The sequence below is a fragment of the Sorghum bicolor genome, chromosome 7, assembly GCF_000003195.3.
Source record: "Sorghum bicolor cultivar BTx623 chromosome 7, Sorghum_bicolor_NCBIv3, whole genome shotgun sequence".
Taxonomy (NCBI): Eukaryota; Viridiplantae; Streptophyta; class Magnoliopsida; order Poales; family Poaceae; genus Sorghum; species Sorghum bicolor.
Window position 1 is genome coordinate 58838584 of NC_012876.2, and position 24180 is coordinate 58862763.

General features: G+C 43.5%; 2 protein-coding genes and 1 pseudogene across 2 annotated transcripts; all 3 read right to left on the reverse strand.

Annotated features, from left to right (window-relative positions):
- Positions 212-1715, reverse strand: LOC8083530 (alpha carbonic anhydrase 7). Its single transcript, XM_002445577.2, has 4 exons — positions 1553-1715; positions 807-1405; positions 625-678; positions 212-482 (listed from the first exon to the last, which is right to left on the reverse strand). The coding sequence occupies exons 1-4, from the start codon at positions 1650-1652 to the stop codon at positions 393-395; spliced, it is 843 nt and encodes a 280-aa protein (XP_002445622.1). The 5' UTR covers positions 1653-1715; the 3' UTR covers positions 212-392.
- Positions 5462-7732, reverse strand: LOC8080664 (annotated as a pseudogene).
- Positions 11741-13742, reverse strand: LOC8080665 (alpha carbonic anhydrase 7). The gene is made up of 5 exons (XM_002445579.2): positions 13356-13742; positions 13118-13224; positions 12695-12965; positions 12390-12443; positions 11741-12139 (listed from the first exon to the last, which is right to left on the reverse strand). The coding sequence occupies exons 1-5, from the start codon at positions 13677-13679 to the stop codon at positions 12053-12055; spliced, it is 843 nt and encodes a 280-aa protein (XP_002445624.1). The 5' UTR covers positions 13680-13742; the 3' UTR covers positions 11741-12052.

Here is a 24180-nt window from a genome sequence, read left to right on the forward strand (position 1 = left end):
TTGGGGGGTGTTTCTGCTTATATACACAGGCACATGACGCTGGCAAGACCTGTAGTGGGCTAATTTGAGACCCAAACTGTGTTTAGGCACAGTAATGACATACTTTAAAAGTATATGGACTGGGATGACACAGCCTACAAAGTTTAAGGACCGGAGATGGACTTTACTCATTAAATAAAAACTTTAAAAAATTAATGGCTCAATTTCATTTAGATATTACCTCGTAGTAAGTGGACGAAGTAGTGGACCATTTATTTATTAATTAATTACTCGATTATTCCATAACATAAGTACATAGAAACATAGAGAATTACAAGATACATATATCGTCGTCTGCTATAATAAGGTATTGAAATGTGATATGTTATCTCTGTTGATCAGCCGATGCATCACTAGTGATAATGATGATGGGGCTTAGGGCGGAAGATGCTGATGTCCCTGTTGTTCACCTCCTGAAGCGGCCTCGCGTTCATCGTATTTCCCTGCAGGTAATAAGAACACGCAAGAAAGGGACTTCAATAAGCTTACAATTTACAAAAACCAAAACCAGCGTCCGTGTTCATGCTGACTTTTGGTCAGAGGCGTGTGGAAATTTTTAGTTATAATATGGAGTTGGACTCTTACGTCTTGCAGCGCATCCCTGAGAAGCTTCACCTGGTCCTTTGCCACGGGGCTAATCTGCACACAAAGCATGCACATGAACTTGTTCAGCTTATTAGCTCGAGGAAACGCCAGCAACAGCTAGCTAGCTTCACTCGCCAACGCGTGAAGCAACGAACAACAAGAGCCTGAAGAGCATACTATACCTTTCTGACGACGGTCCAGACGACCCCCTCGGTGCAGGGCGGCGTGGTGAGCGAGCCCATGTAGCGGTAGTAGGCGCTGCCGCTGCCGCGGGCACCGTTGGGGTCTACAACCCCGATGTCCTTCGGCTGGTCCTTCGTGTTCTCGATGCTCCTGATGAAGGGCTCTAGCATCTGCAGGAATGGGTCCCTGATGGGGCCGATCTCGTAGAGGACGCCGATCACCGCTGTCTTGTTCGCCAAGGTCTGGTGCACCAGGTGCAGCTCCATGTCGTACCTGCGGCCGTCGATGGTGTGCTCGCTGGGGGTGTGCCAGTGCAACTGCCTGAGGTGGTACGTCGTGCCGTTGATCACCAGGCTCCCGGCGTCGCCCTTGAAACTCACCATGACGTCGTGGCCGCTGTTGACGATGGTGGCCTCAGCGGGTCGGTAGAAGGTTTTCAGGTAGCCCAGGGATTGCACCAGCTTGGCAAGCTCGTGGGAGAGGTCGATGGGGGACTGCATCCGCCCCACGCTGCAGTTCGCCCACTGCGGCTTGATCTTGCCCCAGTTTTCCGGACCGTTAGGCGCGCCCGGGATGTAGCTGAACCCCTCTTCATGCTCTGCAACCAACAAAATGCATGCATCCATATATGCTCCCTCCAGTCAGACAGACGTACATGGACAGGTAGGTGCAGAACGTGCACCGGTGCACCCATGGATATGATGGCAAGACACGGCATGCATACGATCGAACAAAGAACAATAACCTGTTTCTGCCTGCGCTCTGGCGCCCGGCACGGCGGCGGAGAGCAGGAGCACCACGGCGGCGAGGAGCGTCCCGACGGCGGCGTGGCGAGCTGGACCCATGCTAGCTGCTGTCCTTTGTGCGCCGCTTGTTTCTGTGTGATCGTTGTGGGTTTGGGATGGGTAGCAGGGACGCCGGCATGGTAGGGTATATATACACACGAGCAAGGTGGCGGGTAGGGAGAAGCTGAACTCTTTTCCTTCAGGAATCAGGACGGAGAGGCCGGTGATGATCTCGTCAAACAAACCTGCTGCCGTAGCCGAGGACGAGCACGTACATATACCCACGCTGCATGAGGTCTACGTACGTTCCTGGAGGCTCAGGCTGGAGTCTACGCATTGCTATCCGCATCTAAGCAACAAGTAACCGCGATACAAAGTGGCTGGGGATATACCAGCTTACAATGAAACGATAGAAAACTGAAAGCGCCGTGCACAACACCAACTTCATCGAGCAAACTATAAGGGGGCTGTTTGAATGAACTAGGACTAAACACTAGTCCTATTAGCTTCTATAAGTAAACTAGTGAACTAACTACTAGTCCATGACTAGTGGACTAAGAATTCGTCTGTCTATTTGGCTACTCTGGGACTAAAATTAGTTAACTAGTTGTTAGTTCTATGGATCCAAACATGGCCTAAAACAACCTGAACACAGCAGACTCACAGACTTGCTTCAAGAAAGCAGGGGCAGATCCACAGGGGGGCTGGGTGGGCTGCAGCACCCCCTATGAGCATGATTTTGTACCTTAATCACTGTTACTTAGCCTAAAAAACATAACTAATCTCTACCTTTAGCACTAAATCTTCATTGTTTAGCCCCCCCCCCCCCCCCCCCCCACCCCCCACCCCCCCGCCCTCCTGTCCTTATCCTAGTTCTGCCCCTGCAAGAAAGCAAAACGAACAAGCTAAAATTTAACCGGTCCACTTGACCAAAAGAGACAAGAAAGGCTAAGCTAAGACTAAGACGACTGAAGTTCTCTGCTGTAACTCCACCGGCTTGAAAGTCTTCAGGTTCAAAGAAAAAAGCAAGAAAAAAGATGTATCGCCCACAGGATAGATCCACACACTAGCTGACCGCATCCATTGTCTCGGCCTCTCCGGGTACGGCCGTTGCACACAGAGTCATCGTAGAGATGCGCATGCATGCATGGCCTAGCAACTAGCATTGTTTGATTGTGGTCGATCCATTGGAGCATGCACGGCATTCGGTAGCTTGTCAATGCATGCAACTACGTACTTGTGCTCCATCCACGCGGCTCCAATGTTGGACGGAGCAACGGCCGGCCGCGTTCTACACATGTCTGGCCCCTTTCTCAGTTGGTGCTTCGTGTTCTCATGAGGTTTCCCCGTTTCCTGTTTAGGTACAAACTGTGCTGTTAGAATTTAGGACCTCTCTAGTCTCTTTTACCTGCTAGCTGATGTGTAAGTGTTCAGTTCTGTTAGTTATCAACCTGTTCTCAGATCTAGAATTTTACATTGTGCACAAGTATTTAAAACTTTTGCAGATGCATGCATGCAACTAATCAAAAATTAATTATCTTTATGATCTATATCTAGTTATTTCGTGCCACAATACTTAGATACACTCTACTCTCTATCTGCTTGTCATAAATCTGCATCATTTGCATTGCTCCTCTATATGTGTTTTAATTTCATCATTTGCATTGCACCTCTATAGGTTTTGAATATGTATTTTGTTGAACCCTAGAATTTGTATATATCTGCTCTTTTGCATCGTTGGGGACATAATAAATCTATATATATTGGGTTAATATTTGATCTTATTAATTGTTAAATAGCCACCTGATCAAGCTCCGGTATATGGTCAGTGCCATACATGAAACAGATAGGTGGGCATGCCTGTGCTTAGTAATAATGGAAATAGAAGAGAGAATTAAATTCGAAGTGTCCCATGAAAGAACAATAGAGAGACTACTTTCGTGACTAGGCATTTTACAATTAACTTGATATGGTGACTTTACTTTCATGTCATCTTAACTCAACAGATTCAAATTGTTTTACTGAATATGGTGACTTTACTTTCACGTCTTTGTGTTTTGAGATGTTCTTGAATTTTGGCAGTCATACATGTATTAACTAGAACTGGATCTGATCCTATGTTTTGTGCTAATAGAGTGTGAGTGAATAAGTATCTGAAGGACAACAATTGTTTTTAGTTTGATCCATGCATCCATATATGGGTTGACTGCTCTGCGCTGCCGTGAACTGCTAGTTGGAGGTTGTGGGTGAAAACCCTTCCTCTGGTGGACTGGCATCGTCGTCGGAGCCTTATGGCACAGTTACTTTCTTGAAGGTGTTGTCAGGAAATTCGTTGTTGTTTCTATGGTTTAATACCAGAAGGGATGCTCCATTTTGATAGGGTTTTTGGTGGAAAAAAAAAAGCTTTGCTTAAAGCAAGGCGAATCCATCTGGTCAATTACATCAGGTTTTGTTCATATCTACCAGTCATGTGGATTGGTCGGTGGAGGACACATGTCGGTTTAGAGACGTGTGAGACGTTTCTGTGAACTATTGGTCACTTCCTTTTGTAGGAGGATAATAGAATTTTATGAACTTAGACCATATTGCTTTTAGTGCTAGAAAATAAAAGCAACCGCGTCAGTCTCTTAGGAGCATAGGTTGAATGGTGGTTTTGAGTTCTAGCTAGAGTATGAGATTATTCCATGTTATTTATGCTAGATCTGATCCTTCTCTTTTTCTCCATTTCATTTGTAATTGTTATTATGTACCGTCTTGTTAGCGAGACCGAAACTTTATTTTAAATAAAGCTTCTTTTTTTTTAAAAAAAAGACAACAAAGACAGGAGAGTAGATTCTAATTCAGTTCTAACGACGGATCTTTTATTTTTTTTACTTTTCAACAAGCTACCTCTAGGCGGTGCAAAAACCGTACTATATGTACCAGGGAGGAGTTGAACTCTTTCCGTCAGCAAGAGCCAGGAGAGGCCGGTGAACGCGTCAAAAATAGAAAAAAAAAATGAAGAGAGAAAAATGTTGCCACAGTCGAGGACGAGCAAGGTACACACGCCGCAGGAAGTAAACGTTCCCGCCGTCTACGCATTGCTGCATTGCATGCATGCGTAATGCGTATTATGGTCGCAGTGAGGTATATATACGTACGGAGATGGAGGCCCGTGTTGCACGAAGTCCTTGTAGAGATGATGCACATGCATGCACGGCACGTTTCTCCTGACTTAATTGATTTGTACGATCCATAGTGGCCGATCCATGCATCTGGTAACTTGTCAACTTGAACTGCTGTTCGTGCTCCGAACCATTCCCAGCATGCAAGGCACATGTTGGAATATTGCTGCATTGGATCACCCGCGGTCATTCCTGACCCTTCAACTATAAGCTCTACGCTGGTGGTGACGATTTTTATATAGGCGTTTCACTTAAAGAACATCAGTGAGAAGAAATATAACCAACGAAAAACTTAGAACATGAGAGCGATTGTATTAGAGAGGGATCCTACCAGTGGGTGTATCGTGGCTTCCAATGAATGGTGGGAAGAGTAAAATGCGGTGAGCACATAATTGACAACTACTTTTATCTCATATGCAAGTTGTTATGTTAATTTTGAGAGAATTTCTCTACAAATATCTAATTATTATTTCTATGTACTTTTTAGGCTACTATGTCAGATTGTATTATAACCTTCAGGGACAATCCACTAGATAATAATAAGGACCAGCAGTGGATCATGTTTGATGCAATTAGTGTTACAAATGAGACTTCATAATATGTGAGAGACGAGGTTATGCTACTGATGCTCTTCCAATAGGTCAAAGTGAGGATGCTACTGATGCTATTAGTGAGGAAGGTGGCACACCAAAGGTCACACCCACTTCATATGAACGGTTCAAAAAATAGCAGCTCCTTATTCACCTAAGGAGAAGAAGAAGACTTTTAGAGATGGATGCATGAAGCTCCTTATTCTTTTGTATTTTTATAGTATACCTATTTGTATCATAATTTTTTATTCACTCTATAGTTTTGGTCAAAATTTTGTTTAGAATAGGATAATTTTGGTCAAACTTAATATGTTTTGACTCTCTAAGAAAATTAAAATAACTTATAATTTAGGACAGTGTGAGTACATATGTCTTAAGTCTGCTATAATAAAGTATGAAAATGTGGCATATACCATCACTACCGGAATCCGCATATTTGCCGAGTGTTAAATGTTTTGCCAAGTGTTTTTTTTCGGTCACTCGGCAAAGAAGCTCTTTGCCGAGTGTCACACTCAGCAAAGACCTTCTTTTGACACTCGGCAAAGACCCTTTTACCGGCTAAAATTTTGTCATGTGGTCTTTGCCGAGTATATTTGAGCCTTTGCCGAGTGCCACAGACACTCGGCAAAGCATGGGTATCCGTATGCATATGCGGAGCTAGCATGGTGGCACCATGAGCCATGGACGGACCACCATAGAATTTGGAATAATATTAAACTACACTATAAGTGTTCTGTATTACAATAAAAATTACATTTAGAATATTATTATTTAGCTTATTATATTTAGATGAACCACCCTTACATTGAATCCTAGCTACGCCACTGATATATAGTATATTTGTTGATCAGTAGATGCATTATACTAGTAATAATCATAGGGCTTTGGGGCGGAAGATGCTGATGTCTCTGTTGTTCACCTCCTGGAGCGGCCTCGCGTTCATCGTATTGCCCTGCAGGTAATTAAGAACACCCAACAACAACGAACTTTAATTAATCAGCTTACAAAAACCAAAACCAGCGTCCGTTCATACTGGCTTTTGGTGAGAAATGGACTCTTACGTCTTGCAGCGCATCCCTGAGAAGCTTCACCTGGTACTCGTCCACGTGGCTAATCTGCACACAAAGCACGCAGCTGACAGCTTAACTTGAGGAAACGCCAGTAACAGCTAGCTAGCTTCCCTCGCCAACGCCACCGTACCCAGGCCCAGGCCGGCGCTGAAGCAAAAAGCAGAGCATACCTCCTTGAAGACAGTCCAGACGACCTCCTCGGTGCAGGGCGGCGTGGTGAGCGAACCCATGCAGCGGTAGTACGTAGTAGACGCTGCCGCGGGCACCGTTGGGGGTCTAGAACCCCGACGTCCTTCGGCTGGTCCTTCGTGTTCTTGATGTGCTTGATATAGGGCTCCAGCTTGTGCAGGAACGGGTCCTTGATGGGGCCGATCTCGTACAGGACGCCGATCACCGCCGTCTTGTTCGCCACGGTCTGGTGCACCAGGTGCAGCTCCAGGTCGTACCTGATGGGTGCGATCGAGCGCGTGTCTCGGAGCCATTACATTAGAGGGGGTATTTGGTTGAATGTGTTAAAGTTTAACACACGTATGATATTATTTTTGTTTTATTTAGTAATTATTGTCTAGTCATGGGTTAATTTGACTTAAAAGATTCGCCTCACAAATTACTCTTTTAGTTTCGTAAATAATCTATATTTAGTATTCTATATATGTGTCCAAATATTCGATATGATGAGATCAAGTTAAAATTTAACTCCCAAAACCAAACATTGGCGACCCAAAGTCGTCAGTATGTTCTAGCTATAGTAGTGCTAATAGATGGACGGAGTATGTGCTAGCTAGTAGTGCTGCCGGCTGGTTAGCTGCTTATCTATGCTAGCCGCCAGCCGGCCGGTGCGGTGTCTTGATCGATCTCAGCAAGTCATGTATACCATGACGTAGTGGCCGCCGCTGTTGACGATGGTGGCCTCGGCGGGGCGCTAGGAGGTGACGAGGTGTTGAGGTAGCCCAGGGATTGCACCAGCTGGGCACGCTCGTCGGAGAGGTCGATGGGGGACTGCATCCGCCCCACGCTGCAGTTGGCCCACTCCGCCTTGATCTTGCCCCAGTTTTCCGGACCGTTATCCGCGCCCGGGAGGTAGCTGAAATCCTCATCCTCTGCAACCAACAAATGCATATATCCTCCCTCCATTCAGATCTGATACGTACATGGACAGGTGCATGCTGCACGAAATATGCTACCTCACGGCATGCATGCATACGGTCGAACAACTCGCCTGTTTCTCCCTGCGCTCTGGCGCCCGGGACGGCGGCGGAGAGCAGGAGCGCCGCGGCGAGGAGAGCCCCCACGGCAGTGTGGCGACCGGGACCCATGCTAGTAGCTGTCCTTTGTGCGCCGCTTGTTTCTGTGGTCGTTGTTGATTAATTTGGGATGGGTAGGGAGGCCGGCATGGTATGGTAGTATATTATGTTAGTAATACACACGAGCGAGGCGGGCAGGGGAGCTGATGAACTCTTTTTCATTTCTTCAGGACGGAGAGGCCGGTTGGTGATCAGTGCATTCGGTAACTTGTCATTGTTGTCAATGCATGCAACTTGTGCTCCACTCCATTGACGGCTCCAATGTTGGACGGAGAAATAACGCGCGCGGACATGATTTCAGAGGTTTCCCGTTTCTTGTTTAGAAACTGCGCTAGCTGTCAGGATTTAGGACCTCTGTTTTTACCTGCTAGCTGCTATGTATGTAAGAGCAACTCTAACATATATGTTATCTAGACTATTTCTATTTTTTTAAAGCAGAAATTAAAATCCAACAGATATGCTATCCGGTTTGCTAAAATAACAAGTTTGCTATTTCTAAACTTTTATTTTTTTTATTTTACATGATGATTAAATTTTGTAATTTAGAATATAATTTTATCTCACTAGCGAGGCGGGCAGCGCAGCTGAGGCGTGCCGAATCGTGCGAGCGGCAGATGGCCAGCGTCGAGCTCGAGCACGGAGCACCGGCGTGGCGTGGGGTGGGGTGGCGCAGCTGAGGTCGGGTTGTCAGTCGTGCGAGCGGCCCTTACCATTCACCGCCGGCTTCGGCACACAAGTGCTCCTTCGGACGGCTTCCTGGGCTGTAATGACGGCAAGCTTCTGATTCAGCCCGGGCAGCCCATCAGTCGTGACATGGTCTTTTTTTATTTTTCCGCAAAGTTGGAGTCGGTCCATCGCTCGCACATGGCGCCGCGCAAGACAGGACTGAACTTTTGATAGTTGCCGAACCACCTTCTTCCTTTGGACTGTAACACTGTTATTGATTTATTGTAAAAGAAAAACACTCCTGAATGATTTGTCAACTGCCCATGATTCCTCGAGCATCCCGTCGTGGTGGCATGAGAGACAGGGACACGAGAGAAATCAGAGATAGGTTAATAAATTTTAAGAGCTCCTGCACTTAATTAATACTCCTTCAGTCCATAAAATCAATTTCTAGAGTTTTCCTAAGTCAAATTTTTTAAATTTTAACTAAATTTTTTAAAAAAAAATGCTAAGGTTTATGGTATCATATTAGTATTATTAGATTTATCATAAAATATATTTTTATATGATGTGCATTTTATATCATACATGTTGTTACTTTTTTCTATAAAGTTAGTTAAATTTTAAAAAAATAAATCACTACATGTATTTTAGGAATTGATTCTTTCATGAATGGAGTAGCTATATTGATTGATTGATTGATAACTAAGATAGTGGAGCGGGCTGTTGGAGTTCATTCGCACTGCACAGAACGAGAACTCCAGCTGGAGGAAATCTTAGAGGCATCCTCATATCTTGGTTCTTAACAAAGAAAAGACAATGCCAGTTGGATCTTCTTGGACGTCATTTAGATTTGTACTAGTAGTACTGAACAATAATGTTTACAGTATTCAGGCCCTTAAAAAAAACCTATTCCGTATATTCAGTAAAAAACCTAAACAATCCAAGGAACACTTTCGGAGTGATGGAACAACAGCAGTCCAAAACTTGAGCTAGCGAAGCAGTTAAGAGAGTCACCAATACGACCAAAATTCTTGAACCGTGCAAAAGTTCAGACGCCCGAATGATTTTCAAGATCATACATTCATACTCCTACTATACTGATGGGAGGGAAGCTTCTGCAAGCTACGAAGTAGTAGGAGTATTTCTTTCCGCGGGTCTACAGAAGTCCATTGGGTTGGGATGATGCTCATCAGAGAGAAATTTTGTTTCTTTTTTTAAAAAAAGAAAAAAAGTATCGTCCGTGGACGTCTTTGGCAGCTCCATACGCGACGTATCACCCGGTCGTGCCGGCCGAGGCCTTGTCAATCTCGACGACTCCTCTCTTTTTAATTCCTTTAATGAATCTTCAATCGTCGAAAACAAAAACCGTTTCCGAGGAATTTTCAAGCGCGCTCCTTTTAAAACCATGTCGTGGATCCGAATTTCAATTCCGACTGCTGTCGACTACAACTAGTTTGCCGCCAAGAACACAGACCGTTCCACGGTTTCAGTTCAGTACACCTCCGCTGATTCGTGGACGGACCTTGGGAAAATGGGCCGTCAACCGCATACGTATCTACATCTACCAGGGATGTACGTTATGTTACCGGAACGCGGGAGCGGCGACCGCCTGACTGAGCAAGCACCGCCGGGGAGGTTGTTTCACACAGCAGCACGGACAATTCTGCCGCATCTGAATCTGCCGTTCCACACCCACACGTCGTGGAGAGACTTGTGCGTTTGCCGAGTCCCTCCCTGAGGACCCTGACGGTGGCCTCTAGTAGTCGTCTTCCTCGCGTCACCGGAGCACCACAAGTCCGAACATGATCAGTGAGAAGTCAACGGGGGGAGGTCGGTCGGCACCTAGAGCCGAGCATGTCAGCACGGCGGAGCAGCCTCTCAGTCATCAGCCAAGTCCTGCTGCTGTTGCGGGCCAGGTGTGAGTGTGACCGCTTCCAAGGAGGTTGTTCACACGCCTTGTTTAGTTCTGATTTTTTTGGGTTTTTAGTAATGTAGTATTTTGTTTTATTTGACAATTATTGTTCAATCATAGATTAACTAGGCTTAAAAAATTCATCTTATGATTTATAGATAAACTGTGCAGTTAGTTTTTGTTTTCGTCTATATTTAATGTTTCATGCATGTGTCGCAAGATTCAATGTGATAAGGAATCTTAACAAGTTTTTGTTTTTTTGGGTGAACTAAACAAGGCCTGAGTTAAAATTTTTGGTTTTGACTATTCTAAATTACAAACGAACTATACAATTGATTATTATTATTATTTATATTTAATATTTCATACACGTGCCACAAGACTCGATATGACGAGGAATCTTAAAAACTTTGCAAATTTTTTCACGAAGTAAACAACACCTCAGGTAACCGCTTCCAAAGAGTAAGGGGGTGTTTGGTTATGGGTGATAAAATTTAATATGCACTATAGTATTTTTGTTGTATTTGACAATTAATGTCCAATTATGGACTAACAAGACTTAAAAGATTCGTCTCGCAAATTATTCTCTAGCTGTTATTTTAGTTTTGCAAATAGTATATATTTAGTACTTCATACATATGTCCGAACATTCAATGCGATGAGTGATAAAAAAAAGAACTTAGAACCAAACAGGGCCTAAACCTCTTGGCTGGTTTAGTATCCAAATTTTTTTTAATATTTTCTGTAACATTGAATCTTTCGACGCATACATAAAGCATTAAATATAAATATAAATAAAAACTAATTACATAATTTGTCTGTAATTTGTGAGATGAATCTTTTTAGCCTAGTTACTCCGTAATTAAACACGAATTAAACAAGGCCCTTGCTCTTTAACTCAGATTCAGAAGAGACCCGCCGTCCGGCGTGATAAGCCGTTTGCAATGCATTGGCGGCATCAACCGCGACTGCATTTTCTACCACCCACCACCACCAACCACGTATTTGTCGTCCCTCTCGCCAACGGTAACTCACACGCATTTGCCGTTCATACAACAGAAAAGCAGAGCTGAGCTACACGAGATTGCCCGATTTTCCAAAAACTGGACTTGAGTATTGAGTAGTACTGTTGTACTGGTCCAAGGCACATGGCGCGAGGTCTGCGTGGTCGTCGTCTTGTTCGTCAGGTCCGTGCTCACTGCTCGTAGCTGTAGTACTTGGCTTTGTTATAGTAGATTGCTTGTATCACTCATCTCTGCATCCTACATGTTTCTGAAACATTTTTCTTCACTTGCAGGGAGAAGACAAATCCAGCTGGCTGAATGGTCTCAAACATAAACTGTGTGACTCGTCATGTTTTTAACAAAGACTGTGTCAGTTAGACAGTCATGTTTGTGGTCCCAACTACTCAACAATAATCAAATCGAGTCCCACATGCGCATCAGCAACCTTTCTTCTTCTTTTTTTCTGCAAAAGTGCACACCACTACACCAGAAGGGCAGAAGGTGATGCTTAGTTTATTTAGTCCTACTCTTCATCAGAGTATAACAGAGAGGTAGAAAGAATTACAATACAAAACTGTAATCATATACAGTATACATCTCCCCCTCAACACTGAACCATCCAACAAATTGAATGCAATTCATCTCATATGTATATTATTCTGAAGGTCTGTCTGAACCACGGGTGTTCAGCTCATGCATCATCACTGATACTGTGCTAACTACGCTGCTGGATCATGGAGCCTATAACTAGTAGTGCTTATGGGGCTTTGGGCGGAAGATGCTGATGTCTCTGTCGTTCACGTCCTGAACCGGCCTCGCGTTCTTCTCCATGCCCTGAAAAAAAGCAGGTAAACACAAGCGAGACAAAAATTTGGTCAGACTGATAAAAAACAAAACAAAAACCAGATTTCTTGGCGCCTTCTAGAATCTATAGGCTCTGTTCGCTTAAGCTTGTCTGTCGAATCTGTTAGTCATTCAGCAGTGTTTTTCTCTTCTAACAAGTCAGCAAACAGAGCATATAGATACATGCTAACACGCTGCTGGTCAAACTTTTGGAAATTAGGTAGCGGCAATGTGGACTTACGTCGTGCACGGCTTCCCTGAGAAGCTCCATCTGGTGCTTGGACACGGTGCGGACCTGCATAAACGAAACACTCAAAAACCTCGGGAAAATGCTAGTATAAAAATCCAACCGAAATCGATCACCAACCCACATGCCGACCAACATCTTGACTTTGTTTAAAACACGGTTGGTCGTTGGATCGGTCAGCGCCAATCACGATCGAGTAAATGTCATGATGGGTGATCTCCGGAGTAAACGAAATTGAAGCTAAAAGTTTGGAATTTGACGAGAAATTTATTGCAAAGCCAAAGCCAAAGCCTATATACCCTCTTGACGACGGTCCAGATGACCCCCTCGGTGCAGGGCGGCGTGGTGAGGGAGCCCATGTAGCGGTAGTAGACGCTGGCCCTCCCCCGCGCGCGCCGCGGGTCCACCACGCCGACGGGCTCCTCCCTGTCCTTCCTGTCGGCGATCCGGTGGATGAACGGCTCCAGCGCCTGCAGGAACGGGTCCTCGCCGCCGATCTCGTAGAGGATGCCGATCACCGCCGTCTTGTTCGCCAAGGTCTGGTGCACCAGGTGCAGCTCCATGTCGTACCTGCGAGCACGGGCGCACGCGACGAACCAACATCTCAGAGCCGTTACTAGTAAGTAATTAAGCAATTAGGGAATGAGTAATTAAGCGGTTCACGTCAAGGCTTTATTATTAGCTCCTCAACGGCGAGAGACGAGGATGACGATGACTCTGACCTGCGGCCGTCGACGGTGTGCTCTGTCGGCGAGTGCCAGTGCATCTGCCTGAGGTAGTACGCCGTGCCGTGGATCACCAGGCTGCCGGCGTCGCCATTGAACCTCACCTGCAATCAACCAATCAATCAATCAATCAATCAGCTGGCCTGGCACAGCCATGCATCATCAATGATGATCCAATTCCAATCACCACCACCACACCAGCGAAGGCGTAGCTGTCAGAGGTCAGAACACATACCATGATGTCGTGGCCGCGGTTGACGATGGAAGCGTCGGCGGGGCGGTAGGAGTGGGTGAGGTAGCCGAGGGAGCGCACCAGCGAGACGCGCTCGTGGGAGAGGTCGATGGGAGACTGCATCCGCCCGGCGCTGCAGTTGGCCCACTCCGCCTTGATGCCGCCCCAGTGCGCCGGCCCGTTCTCGTCGCCGACCACGTAGCTGAACTCCTCCTCGTGCTCGGTTTCCTCCTGGCCTCTCGCGGCCGGGACGGCGGCGGAGAGCACCAGGGCCGCCGCGAGGAGCGCCGTGAGAACGCCGCGGAGGTGCCGACCTGCTGGACCCATGCTCTTCTGACTGTAGCCTCTCTCTGTGTGCCGAGCTGCTGCTTGGTCTTTTGGCCGTTGAGCTGATTTGGGAAGAAGAAGAGCTCCCCGCACAGAATATATATAAGAGAGAGAGAGAGAGAGAGAGAGGGCGCTGTGGGCCAGGGAGGCAGCGTGGACTAGTCTGCTGGCCAGACTAGAACCAGGAGCCAGGACTTCCCGTTCCATTTTAGAGTCACCGCGTCATAGTCTTTTTTTGCAGAGTCCAAATTACAGAATATAGCAGGATAAATTTTGGGCCGTCTATATATAATAAAATCTTGACATGATGGACTACATGGTCCGTAATTTCAGTCATGTTTGGATTGGACAAATATTTTATGGTACAAAAATAAAATTATACTTACATCTATGCATGCCGAAATTATTCAAGAAAAACACAACAAAATGTCCATATGCATGGAATGCCGTAGCGACGCCAAGTACAAGTTAAGAGGACTGGCCCCATACATATCCCACACTATTCCCACCTCTATATATATAGTTGTGGAGCTAGGCTCTTTTGTTGGGGTCAGCTGACCGCTATGGTTTTTGGCAAAATCAGTGAGAAATCACCACAGGGAAAATCTCATACTTCAACTTGGAACGAACAACGCGTTTTCAAAGAAACCTGCTGCCTGCCGTGCCATGTGCCACGGCCGAGGCCGAGGATGAGCTCGCCGCAGGCCGCAGCGCAGTTCGTGCCGCCTACGCCATTTCTTCATCGCATCCATGATCTCAGCAGAGAAGATGGATGGCGGCCGTAGCCGTACAGTACATGCCGGCGTTACGCAGAAGAGGGCCGGCAAATTGGATGGATATTTGAGGTCACTCCGTGCGTTTTGGTAACTTGTCAACTCGAAATAAACGCCGTTCGGGCTCCATCGATTGATGGCCTGATGATCGATGGGGCGGAGTCATCGGCATTGCATGGACGGCGTTCTCGGGACTGCATTATGTTCGCGTGGGCGCGTGGCTGCTCCATACATCAACTGGCCGTTTCTTCCCTATCATATATATCAGGTTTTCCAGTAAAGCCATGCACGCACCGTTCTGTTGACTATATATACTACCCTTAATTTTGCGTGGTAAACCTAATTAAACCTTGTTTGGTCACGCGCTATATATACATACATATATATATATATATATATATATATATATATTACGGTGTTGACACACCAGCAAACAACTAGCTAGCGTGTCAAATGCATGCGTCGTGATCCTTACTTAGTTGCGGTTTTCACACGTCGGCAGAAACTACCGTGTGCAACTGCAAATGGTGCTTCCAAACTCTCAAACCTGCTACCGTGTGCACGGGCAAGTACGCCGCGCGCACAAGTAAACGCTAGTAGCTGCTTCCTGCTTCCTGGTTGTGGTTGGTGGCGTCTCCAAATTTCTGTCTCGGGGCGTCACGGAGTACGGAAGCCAAAGACGTTCTACCTTGCACTTTCTGCAGCATTGCTTTTAGACCATTTTTCTCTGCTCATGCATGCCACGTGGACACATGATGTTGTGCACAGGCGTTCTATCATCTCTGAATCGATCAAACAGCCAAATTTGTACTGGACAGATCTGTGATCCTTCAACTGGGCCCTGTGATATACTTGACGGCGTGAGATATACCGGACAGATCTGTGATCTTGAGTCTTTTCGTTTGTTTTATAAGTTGTTTTTTTCTTCTATCAGCAGTGTTTTTCTCTCACAATAAATCAACAAACAGTAATTACGTCAGTTGTTTGTAAATTTCCATCCGCTCATCTCTTGTGCCATTCGTTAATTTCCATTCTTGTCCATCCGAACGATCCTTTTGGCACTCTTGTCCATCCGCTCATCTCTTGTGCCATTCATTAATTTCCACACGCATTTTAAATAAAGCTTGTTTTTTTTTAAAAAAAAGACAAATAGTATGTTTTAAATAAAACTCGTCTCTTAATACCAACAATAGTATGTTTTCTATATATATTTCCTTGTAATGACAAATGTAGACAATTTAGATACAAGTTTATTAACATATATTATTCTTAATAAAAAAGATGTGTGCATAATTTAGATGCAAAATGGGGTTACTTTAGATTATTTTTTAGAATAGCATAAGTCAATGATTTGGATGAAAATTATGGGATTGTTTTAGGTTAGTTTTTCTTATGGGCACTCACAAATTTGGAGATACTCCCTCCGTTCCAAATTATAAATCATTCTAAGAATCTTGGAGAGTTAAAGCATTTTCAAGTTTGACCAAAAATATAGAGAGAAATATAAAGATTTATGTCATAAAATAGGTACACTATGAAAATATAACTAACAAAGAATCTAATGATACTTGGTTGGTACCAAAAATATTATTATTTTGCTATATAAATTTGGTCAAACTTGAAAAACTTTGACTCTCCAAGATTTTTGGAATGACTTATAATCAGAGACGGAGGGAGTAATTGCTATTATAGGACTCCAAACATGTGGCTTCATGATTTTAGATTTCTACCGTTGGCTTCGTTAAAGTTGGTCTCAAAACATTTGCACTTTATTTTTTTTATAACATTTGCTCCTTTTAATCATATTTAGAGTCTCAAACATATGTATTTTTCGTAATAACCGTATTACGCTTCTGCTAATTAAACGGGGATCCTCCAAGCGAAGGTGTCCATGTAGGGCCCTGGGCCACAAACGTCAAGGCACCTGGTGGCCTAACCCTAGTGGAGCCAGCGCCGCCTACCGTTCGGACGTCACACTCCTCGTCTTTTGTGCCATCCCGGCCTTCTGCTCCCACTCCAATGCCACGTTCCACGCTGTCCTGCACTCCCTCTGTAACGACCGTGTGGACGCCGCACAGGACATGCTCCTGGAGGCCCCTAGCTCGGCGTTCGGACCAACGCCATCTCCTACAACATCATCCTCAAGGGCGTTTGTCACCGGAACAGGTTCTCGGGCACCCACGTGGTGCTCGACGAAATGCTTGCTCGCGATGTGCGCCCCACTGGGTTGATCTCCGACATGCGCAAGCGGAAGATGACGCCCGGTGATCCGAGTTGACGAGGCACATAGGGCGCTGGTCGAGATGCAGCTCAAGGATGGCACCGCGCACCGAGCACGACCACCTATCGCGTCCTCCTCGACGGGTGCTACCAAGCGCGCGACTTCGACCTAGGTCTGCAGGGTTTCAACGTGACGCTGGCGACCCTCTAGCTCCCACGTTCAGGTGGCTGGTGAGGGGGCTCCACGAGGACAGCAAGGCCGAGGAAGCCTGCTTCGTCTTGGAGCAGATGGGGTAGAGGGGGATGCACCTGGATGCACAAGGGTGGCAGTCTTTTGCTGCATGCGTTTGCTGCAGCAGCGCAACTGAGATGAACCTTATCGATCACTTGGTGGTGTGGTCACCATCTTGATACTCAATTCAACCGACATTGACCTGCTGTATTTGATTTTGGTAATCCTCAGGAGGCGGCCACTAAATGTATCAAAAAAAAACCATGGTTTTATGAGATGAACTTGTTTCTGTTAAATTCATGGTTTTATCCATTGCTTCAATCATCATTTCCCCATTTTTGTTACATATTGCACTCTATATGGTGGTTGGGCATGGGCATGGCCAGGCGGCGGCCAACCAGCCCAAGCCACGGCCAGGAGGCGGCCAGCCAAGCCCTAGCCAGCAGGCTGCCGTCGGCCAGCCAGGCTAGGCAGCGGGCAGCAGCCCCTGCAGACATGTATATCTTGAGGACAAAAGGGTCAAGTCTTGGCAACTACAGGTATTTGATATAAGAAATATGATTAAAAGCACAAAATATCATGTATAACAAAGTATCAATATTTAGAGTCCTATTTTAGCAAAACCGATGTTAAAAATTCTATAATAGCGAAGCCACATGTTTAGAGTCCTTTAATAACAATTATCTCGTTAATTTGGATGCATTTAAGGAATTACAGTGTATTCTTTTCATGATAAGGGTGAGTAATTTTACTACGTAGAATAGAATAGATCCATATGACTATTATTATCAAAGATTATTAGAGTTTATTGGATTGATCATTAGATGCCTTTTATCTATATGAGATTTTTTTTGGATCCATCTTGTTTCTAATGTGTCTCCTAATAATTAACATGGAATCTAAAAAGAAAGTATAACTCCAAAACTTTGGAAAATAACTTCTGATTCATAACTTTTTTTAGCAAAACAAGAAAAAACCCCTCTCCGACAGTTTGGTATCCAAATTCCCTATTTTTTTTTCAACTTGGCATATCTTCCTGTCTAGTGCGCAAATATATACGCTGGCTCCGTGCTTGGCATTAGTCTTTCTCTTCATGCTTAGCAGTACTCTTCGTTCGCTTAGCGAGGCTCTTCGTTCGCTTAGCGGGCTTCTTCCAGGGGCGAAGCTAAGCTTTGTCGTTGGGGTCAGCCGACCCCAATAAATCAGTGAAAACACAGTGATAATTACTGTTTTGTACTGTTCTTTAATGGCAAAGACCCCGGTGTACATTAGTACTGACCCCAACACCACTTTCTCCTGGCTTCGCCCCTGGCTTCTTCGTTTCGTTAGCGGGTTTTTGGGTTTTTGAAAACGAAATTTACCAAACTGTTAGTGATGAGATTTTTTTTCCTTTCTCATATTATTTTGAAAGTTGGCAACAACAAGATTTAGAAAACGAATTTTACTAAATGGTTGGAGATGCTCTGCATGGTTCATGCATCTCATTTTGCTTATGGGGAGGGAGAGGGAGAGAGAGAGATTATAAATGTATACAGTATATTATAATGGTACACACGCAAAACATAAAACATTTGTCGTTGCCATCGCGCGCACATCATGATTATATAGCTCAATCAATATTGTCAATTACTGGTCAGGACGTTTGAGGATGTCATCTTTTCGTGTTATGCTTTGCAATAACATTATCGCAGTTGGTTACTCCCTTCATTCCCTTTTATAAGACATAGTTTGACTTGCATAATCTCCTACTACCTCCATCCTAAATTATAAGTCATTCATTTTTCTGAAAAGTCAAAGAATCTTAACTTTAACTAAATTTCTATATAATAATAATATTTATGATACCAAATAAGTATCATTAAGTTCTTCATTAATTATATTTTTATATATTTGATGTCATAAATCTTTATAATTTTTTCTATAATTTTGGTCAAATATGAGATATTTTGACTCTCTAGAAAAGTTGAAATGACTTATAATTTGAGACGGAGGGAATAAACTGCAATTTGGCTATTTATTTATTTTATGTTATATTGTTTATACTTATAAACTTATGATAATCGGATGGTAAAGATTTAATTCCAAAACTAACCGTACTAAGTTAAGTTCGGTGAGAGATTTTAAAATTAAAATATTGATATATGTGTACTATCTCATCTCGTGGCAGGCCGGATGAGTGTATGTATTAATCTAAAACTTTGTTTGGGTCAACTATTAGTCATGACTAAAAAATAGCCAGCTACTTATCCTTATCCATACTACGTAATCGTTACTGTACCATGATCATGCAATTTGTAATATGCCGTCCGGTGAACTGAATTTAAGATGTGCGGAGTCAACTCGCATTGTCACGCACCGCAATGAAGCTTGCCTGGTGGGCGGTGCCCAAATGGTACATACTTTCACGGTGGCGTCAATACACCCACCAAAATTAAAAAGAACATACTACTTCCACGAGCAATAATCACAGATTCAGTGTCACTTTTGCACTAATTTCTAGTCTAATTTTTGCCGGCTGGTGCTCGATCAAAACAGCGTATATCGCTTTTGATTGAACTGACAGGATCTGCGCATCCATACCATACCCCTTCTTCTGGATAAAAAAAAGATGGAGAAGATCATTTCAAGCACAAAGGCATTCGTACGGATGAACGACCGAGCACCAGCAGCGGTTCAAGCTAAAGTTGGACATGTTACCCAATTTGCCGGCTCCACTGCATCCACCAGAAAATGCCCTGACGATCAAGCGCATGCAAGCAGCCACGCACAGCGTCTCGAGATCGACAACTCGGCGTAACGCCGCCTTCCGTTATTTTCGTATAGACTCTGCGACGATGCTGAGAAATGCATAGCCGCCGCCATTATCAGGCCATTGTTTACTCTGCAAAGTGCGTCCTCTAGCCCGTAGCAGGTGGGTTTCTTTGTTTTCGTTCTACCCCGGCCACGTCGAGGTGATCGGGCCACCCTGCACCGAGGGGGTCATCTGGACCATCGTCAATAAGGTACGCTTTGGCGCCTTGGCCTTTGTTTGTTTACTTCATTATAATTCACATGCATCACTCATCATTTGTGTGTATTATTAACACACACACTTGCGTTGGTTGGTTAGTCGCGTCACGATCATATGATGAACATATACATTCTTCTCTGTCGTGCACGGTGCCCATACTGTCGTCGGCTTGGCTTGGGTTGGTGAGCAAATTTAAGTACAGGTTCCATCTGTTTTCAAGCGTTTTTTCTTTGGCTCTTTTCTGCAGGTTCGCAGCGTCTCCAAGTGCCAGCTGGAGCTTCTCAGGGAAGCCGGAAGCCGTGAACGACGTAAGTCTATCGGTCTCGCTAACTGCTTGTTAATTTCCACACGCTTGCAATGAGATTGCTCGTACTTTGCCTCTGTTTTTCTACTGCAATGGAAAGTAAATATGTCGCTACCACTGTACGTCCCCGTCCCCGTTGTTAAATCTCGTCTTTGCGTGTTTTACTTGCTGCAGGACATGGAGAACAACGCGAGACCACTTCCGGAGGTGAACAGGCGACACATCAGCATCTTCCGTCCTAAGCCCGATGATAAGCATTATTAGGGCCCGTTTCCAGCCTCATATTACTGATGTGTAAATATGAGCTCAACATGGGGACACCAGTAGGACATGTTTGCTTTGTGACATGATTCAGTCCGAGTGAAATTAAATTTACAAAGTCCATAGCTTGTACGGTTGATATTCTATTTGTAGTTCTTTCTATTCAAGTTCTTTGTTATATGAGTAAATAAAAATACTTCTTCATGTCCACTTTCATGGGCGTCAGGCGTGTTCATAAATTTTTGTTGTGTTTATGTCCATGTTGATGTGGGAAACAATTTGAGTTGAATACTAATCTGCCATTAAATGAAAAACACAATAGCAATTGGTCACTTATCTGTCCTTTGCATCTAGGCCAAATTTTGATAATATTGCAAGGAATGATGGACCCAAGAGCATGCAGGTTGAATTAGGTCAAATAAAAACTAAACAAGGTTTCTTTGCTAACTCACTCAACATAGACAAAACCATTCTACCACCGCTGCTCTCTCTCTCTCTCTCTCTTGTTTGTCATGTCGGGGGTGATGCTGACCCCAAGCTCAGGTGGCTCATGCAAGCCAAGGCGGTCAATGCCATGGATAGTGTTTGCCATGGTAACAATTCTACATGGATTCCTTTTGAGTCTCTTTGTGTATTGTTCCTTGGTGATTTTTTTACTTGTGCTTGTAGGTCATCAAAAGTAAGGGGATAGTGTGCTAAATGGGGCTTGCCGCCCTTGCGATTCTTCTCATGCCAACTGACCTTATTATTTACCTTTTAGTGTTTTTTGATAACTTAATGAGATTTTGTCTAACTGGTATCTCTTCTTGGCTCTTATGGTTCTTCTCGTCCCAACTGACTTTGATCATAACTTTTACATGGATTTTTATCACTTGGATGAAATTAATTTTTGGATTTTGTCTTTCAAATCATTTCTATCTGCATGGATGTTGCCAACACGCTTATCAAGTGGGAGAATTTGAAACCAACAATACCTTAAGGGAGAGATAGTGAAAGGTTACCTTAAGGGGGAGAATGTGAAAAGAAAGTTGATAAGGACATTGGTTTGCTTGTGATGAGTGATTGCCAAATGATGAAACAATGTACTTGTGTTTATGTCTTTCTCATTATTTGGGAACCGAGATTTTTTATTATAACTTTCATGGTCCTTTCTCATATCAAGTGGCACTTTGTTTGCTTTTTTACTTAACTTTTCGCCACTTGAATGACAATTTTTTCTTTCAAAAGTTCTTCTATGAGCTTTGATGATGGTCAATGCATTCTAAAGGAGAGATTGGAAGATAAAGTTTTTTTTTTCTAACTAACATTAAAATTAAGAGGAAACATTAGCCCTAGTGATCATATTGTCACTTCTCTTGGTGAGATCGAGTTACGACGTGTACGACTTCCCTAAGAAGCTCCAGCTGGTACTTGGAATGTGTGTGGAAATTAAAATGCGTAGTAAACATACTCTTGTATATATGCTTCCAAATTATCCAAATTTCCATTATTAAATGGAAACTCTAACTCAATATATACAGGGATGTGTGTCACCATGCAGATCACATATACATGTATGTAAGAAATGATGAGCATGTCAATTTCTATATCAAACACATTGTTGAAGCAAAAGTTTGAACTAAAAAACATGTGAAACACACAGAGGCACAAATCTGAATAGTGATGGAAAATGTTTACAAAGTAACTGGTAACTAATAACAAATGAATCACAACTGGGAAAACACAAGACTCTTCTGTATAAGTATTATGTTATAAAATGAATAGATGATAGGGAGTTAGTTTTAACTAAATATATGTCAAACACACATGGCTCAAAGTGACATGCAAAGGAGAAAAAACTATAACATGAAGTATCTAACTACATGAGTATTGTGTGGTAGAATATGAGCAAATGGGAGAGAAGATAAGCAATTTTGATTAATTGTGGCCATAAATTTATCCAAGGATTCCTAACACTCTTGTCTCTTAGAAAAAAAACTAGCCCATAAATATCACATGTTGATGGACTAGTTATTACAAATATCAAGGTCCCAAATTACTAATCCCCATGAGATGCGCTAGGAAAAGAAAATAAATTCAATAAGTTCTCATAGAACTTAGAAACATATGACCATCTATTCGGTAGAATCTTATCATGTTGACAACAAATTCAGTTGTATTATGTTTTATAAAATGTTACACACCTTGGCCATTACTATAAAACAATCTAAAGTAATCCCCCTAGTATCTTGATCTAAGTTATTATTTGCAGCTACCTTTACGAAAAATAACTCCCTAATTTTCATCTAAATTACACACAAACACCAATATAAAAACCAATATAAAGTATCCCATTAATTTTTTTGCATGTCTATTAACCACCTTTGCAGTCATTAAAAATAAACCAAAGTAAACCCCATAAATCTAATTTATTTACATATGTCTGCACAAATAAAAACCAAAGTATTTCTACATATGATTTTATATTACTCGCTTATTTCATTTGTTAATTGAGAAAAAAACTAATTCAAGGTATATATTCATGTTGTGGGTGTTGTGAGTTCATAACTGCGGTGAGCATCGTGGTTTTTTTGTCGGAAGTTGATGTGTGGGTCTTCAGTAGCTCGGACACTTAAAAACACAAGAGGGACGTGATCTATCCTGGTTCAGGCTTCTAAGCCCTATGTCCAGCAGTGTACTGTTCTTCGTGTTAAGGAGTACCCAAATCGGAGATTACAATAGTGGAGATCAAGGGTTTGAAAGAGGATTGCTCGACTAATGCTCATCGGTGTTCTTCCTCAGCGAGTAAGAAACCAACCTTCTCTTCAAGAGGTTCTTATGGGAATCGTCCACCTTCTACGGGATTCGTCCCTCCCATTATATTATAAGGAGGGGCCGAGTACAAGTCAGTTTGAGTTCTAGTCTATGGTCTATGTGCACCGAGGTGCAGGAATCCTCTTGCACGACATGGATGGATCTTGCCTTGTCGTGTAGGGAGGTGTCAACAAAGCTGCGCCTGCCTCTTGATGCTGCTACCACCACTCTGCGCTTGATCATCACTTGGGATGAGATAGAACCATAAGAGCCTCGAAGAGATACAATTAGATAAAATCTCACTCAAGTTGTCAAAAACCACTAAAAGATAAGGTCACTTGGCATGAGAGAATCACAAGGGCCAAACCTCATTTGGCCAACTATCTCCTTGCTTTTGATGACATACAAGCACAAGTAAAAAGAACCACCAAGGTATACATAAAGAGAAACAAAAGGAATTCGTGTACAATTTTAGCATGTCACCCACTGTCCATGCCATTGATCGCCTTGGCTTGCATGTGCCACCGGAGCTTGGGGTCAGCATCACCGCCGCCATGACAGACAAGAGAAAGATCAGTGGGTAGAATGGTTTTGTCTATGTTGAGCGAGTTAGCAAAGGAACCTAGTTTAGTTTTTAGTTGACCTATAATTCAACCTGCGCTCTCTTGGGTCCATCATTCACTGCAATATGTATATAAAATTTGGCCTGATGCGAAGGACATATAAGTGACTGATCACTATTGCGTTTGCCATGTAATGGCATTTTCGTATTCAACTCAAAATGTTTGCCACATCAACATGGACAATTTTATGAATATACCTGACGCCCATGAAATTGGACATGAATAAGCGTTTTTATTTACTCATATAACAAAGGAACTTAAACAAAAAGAATTACAAATGGAATA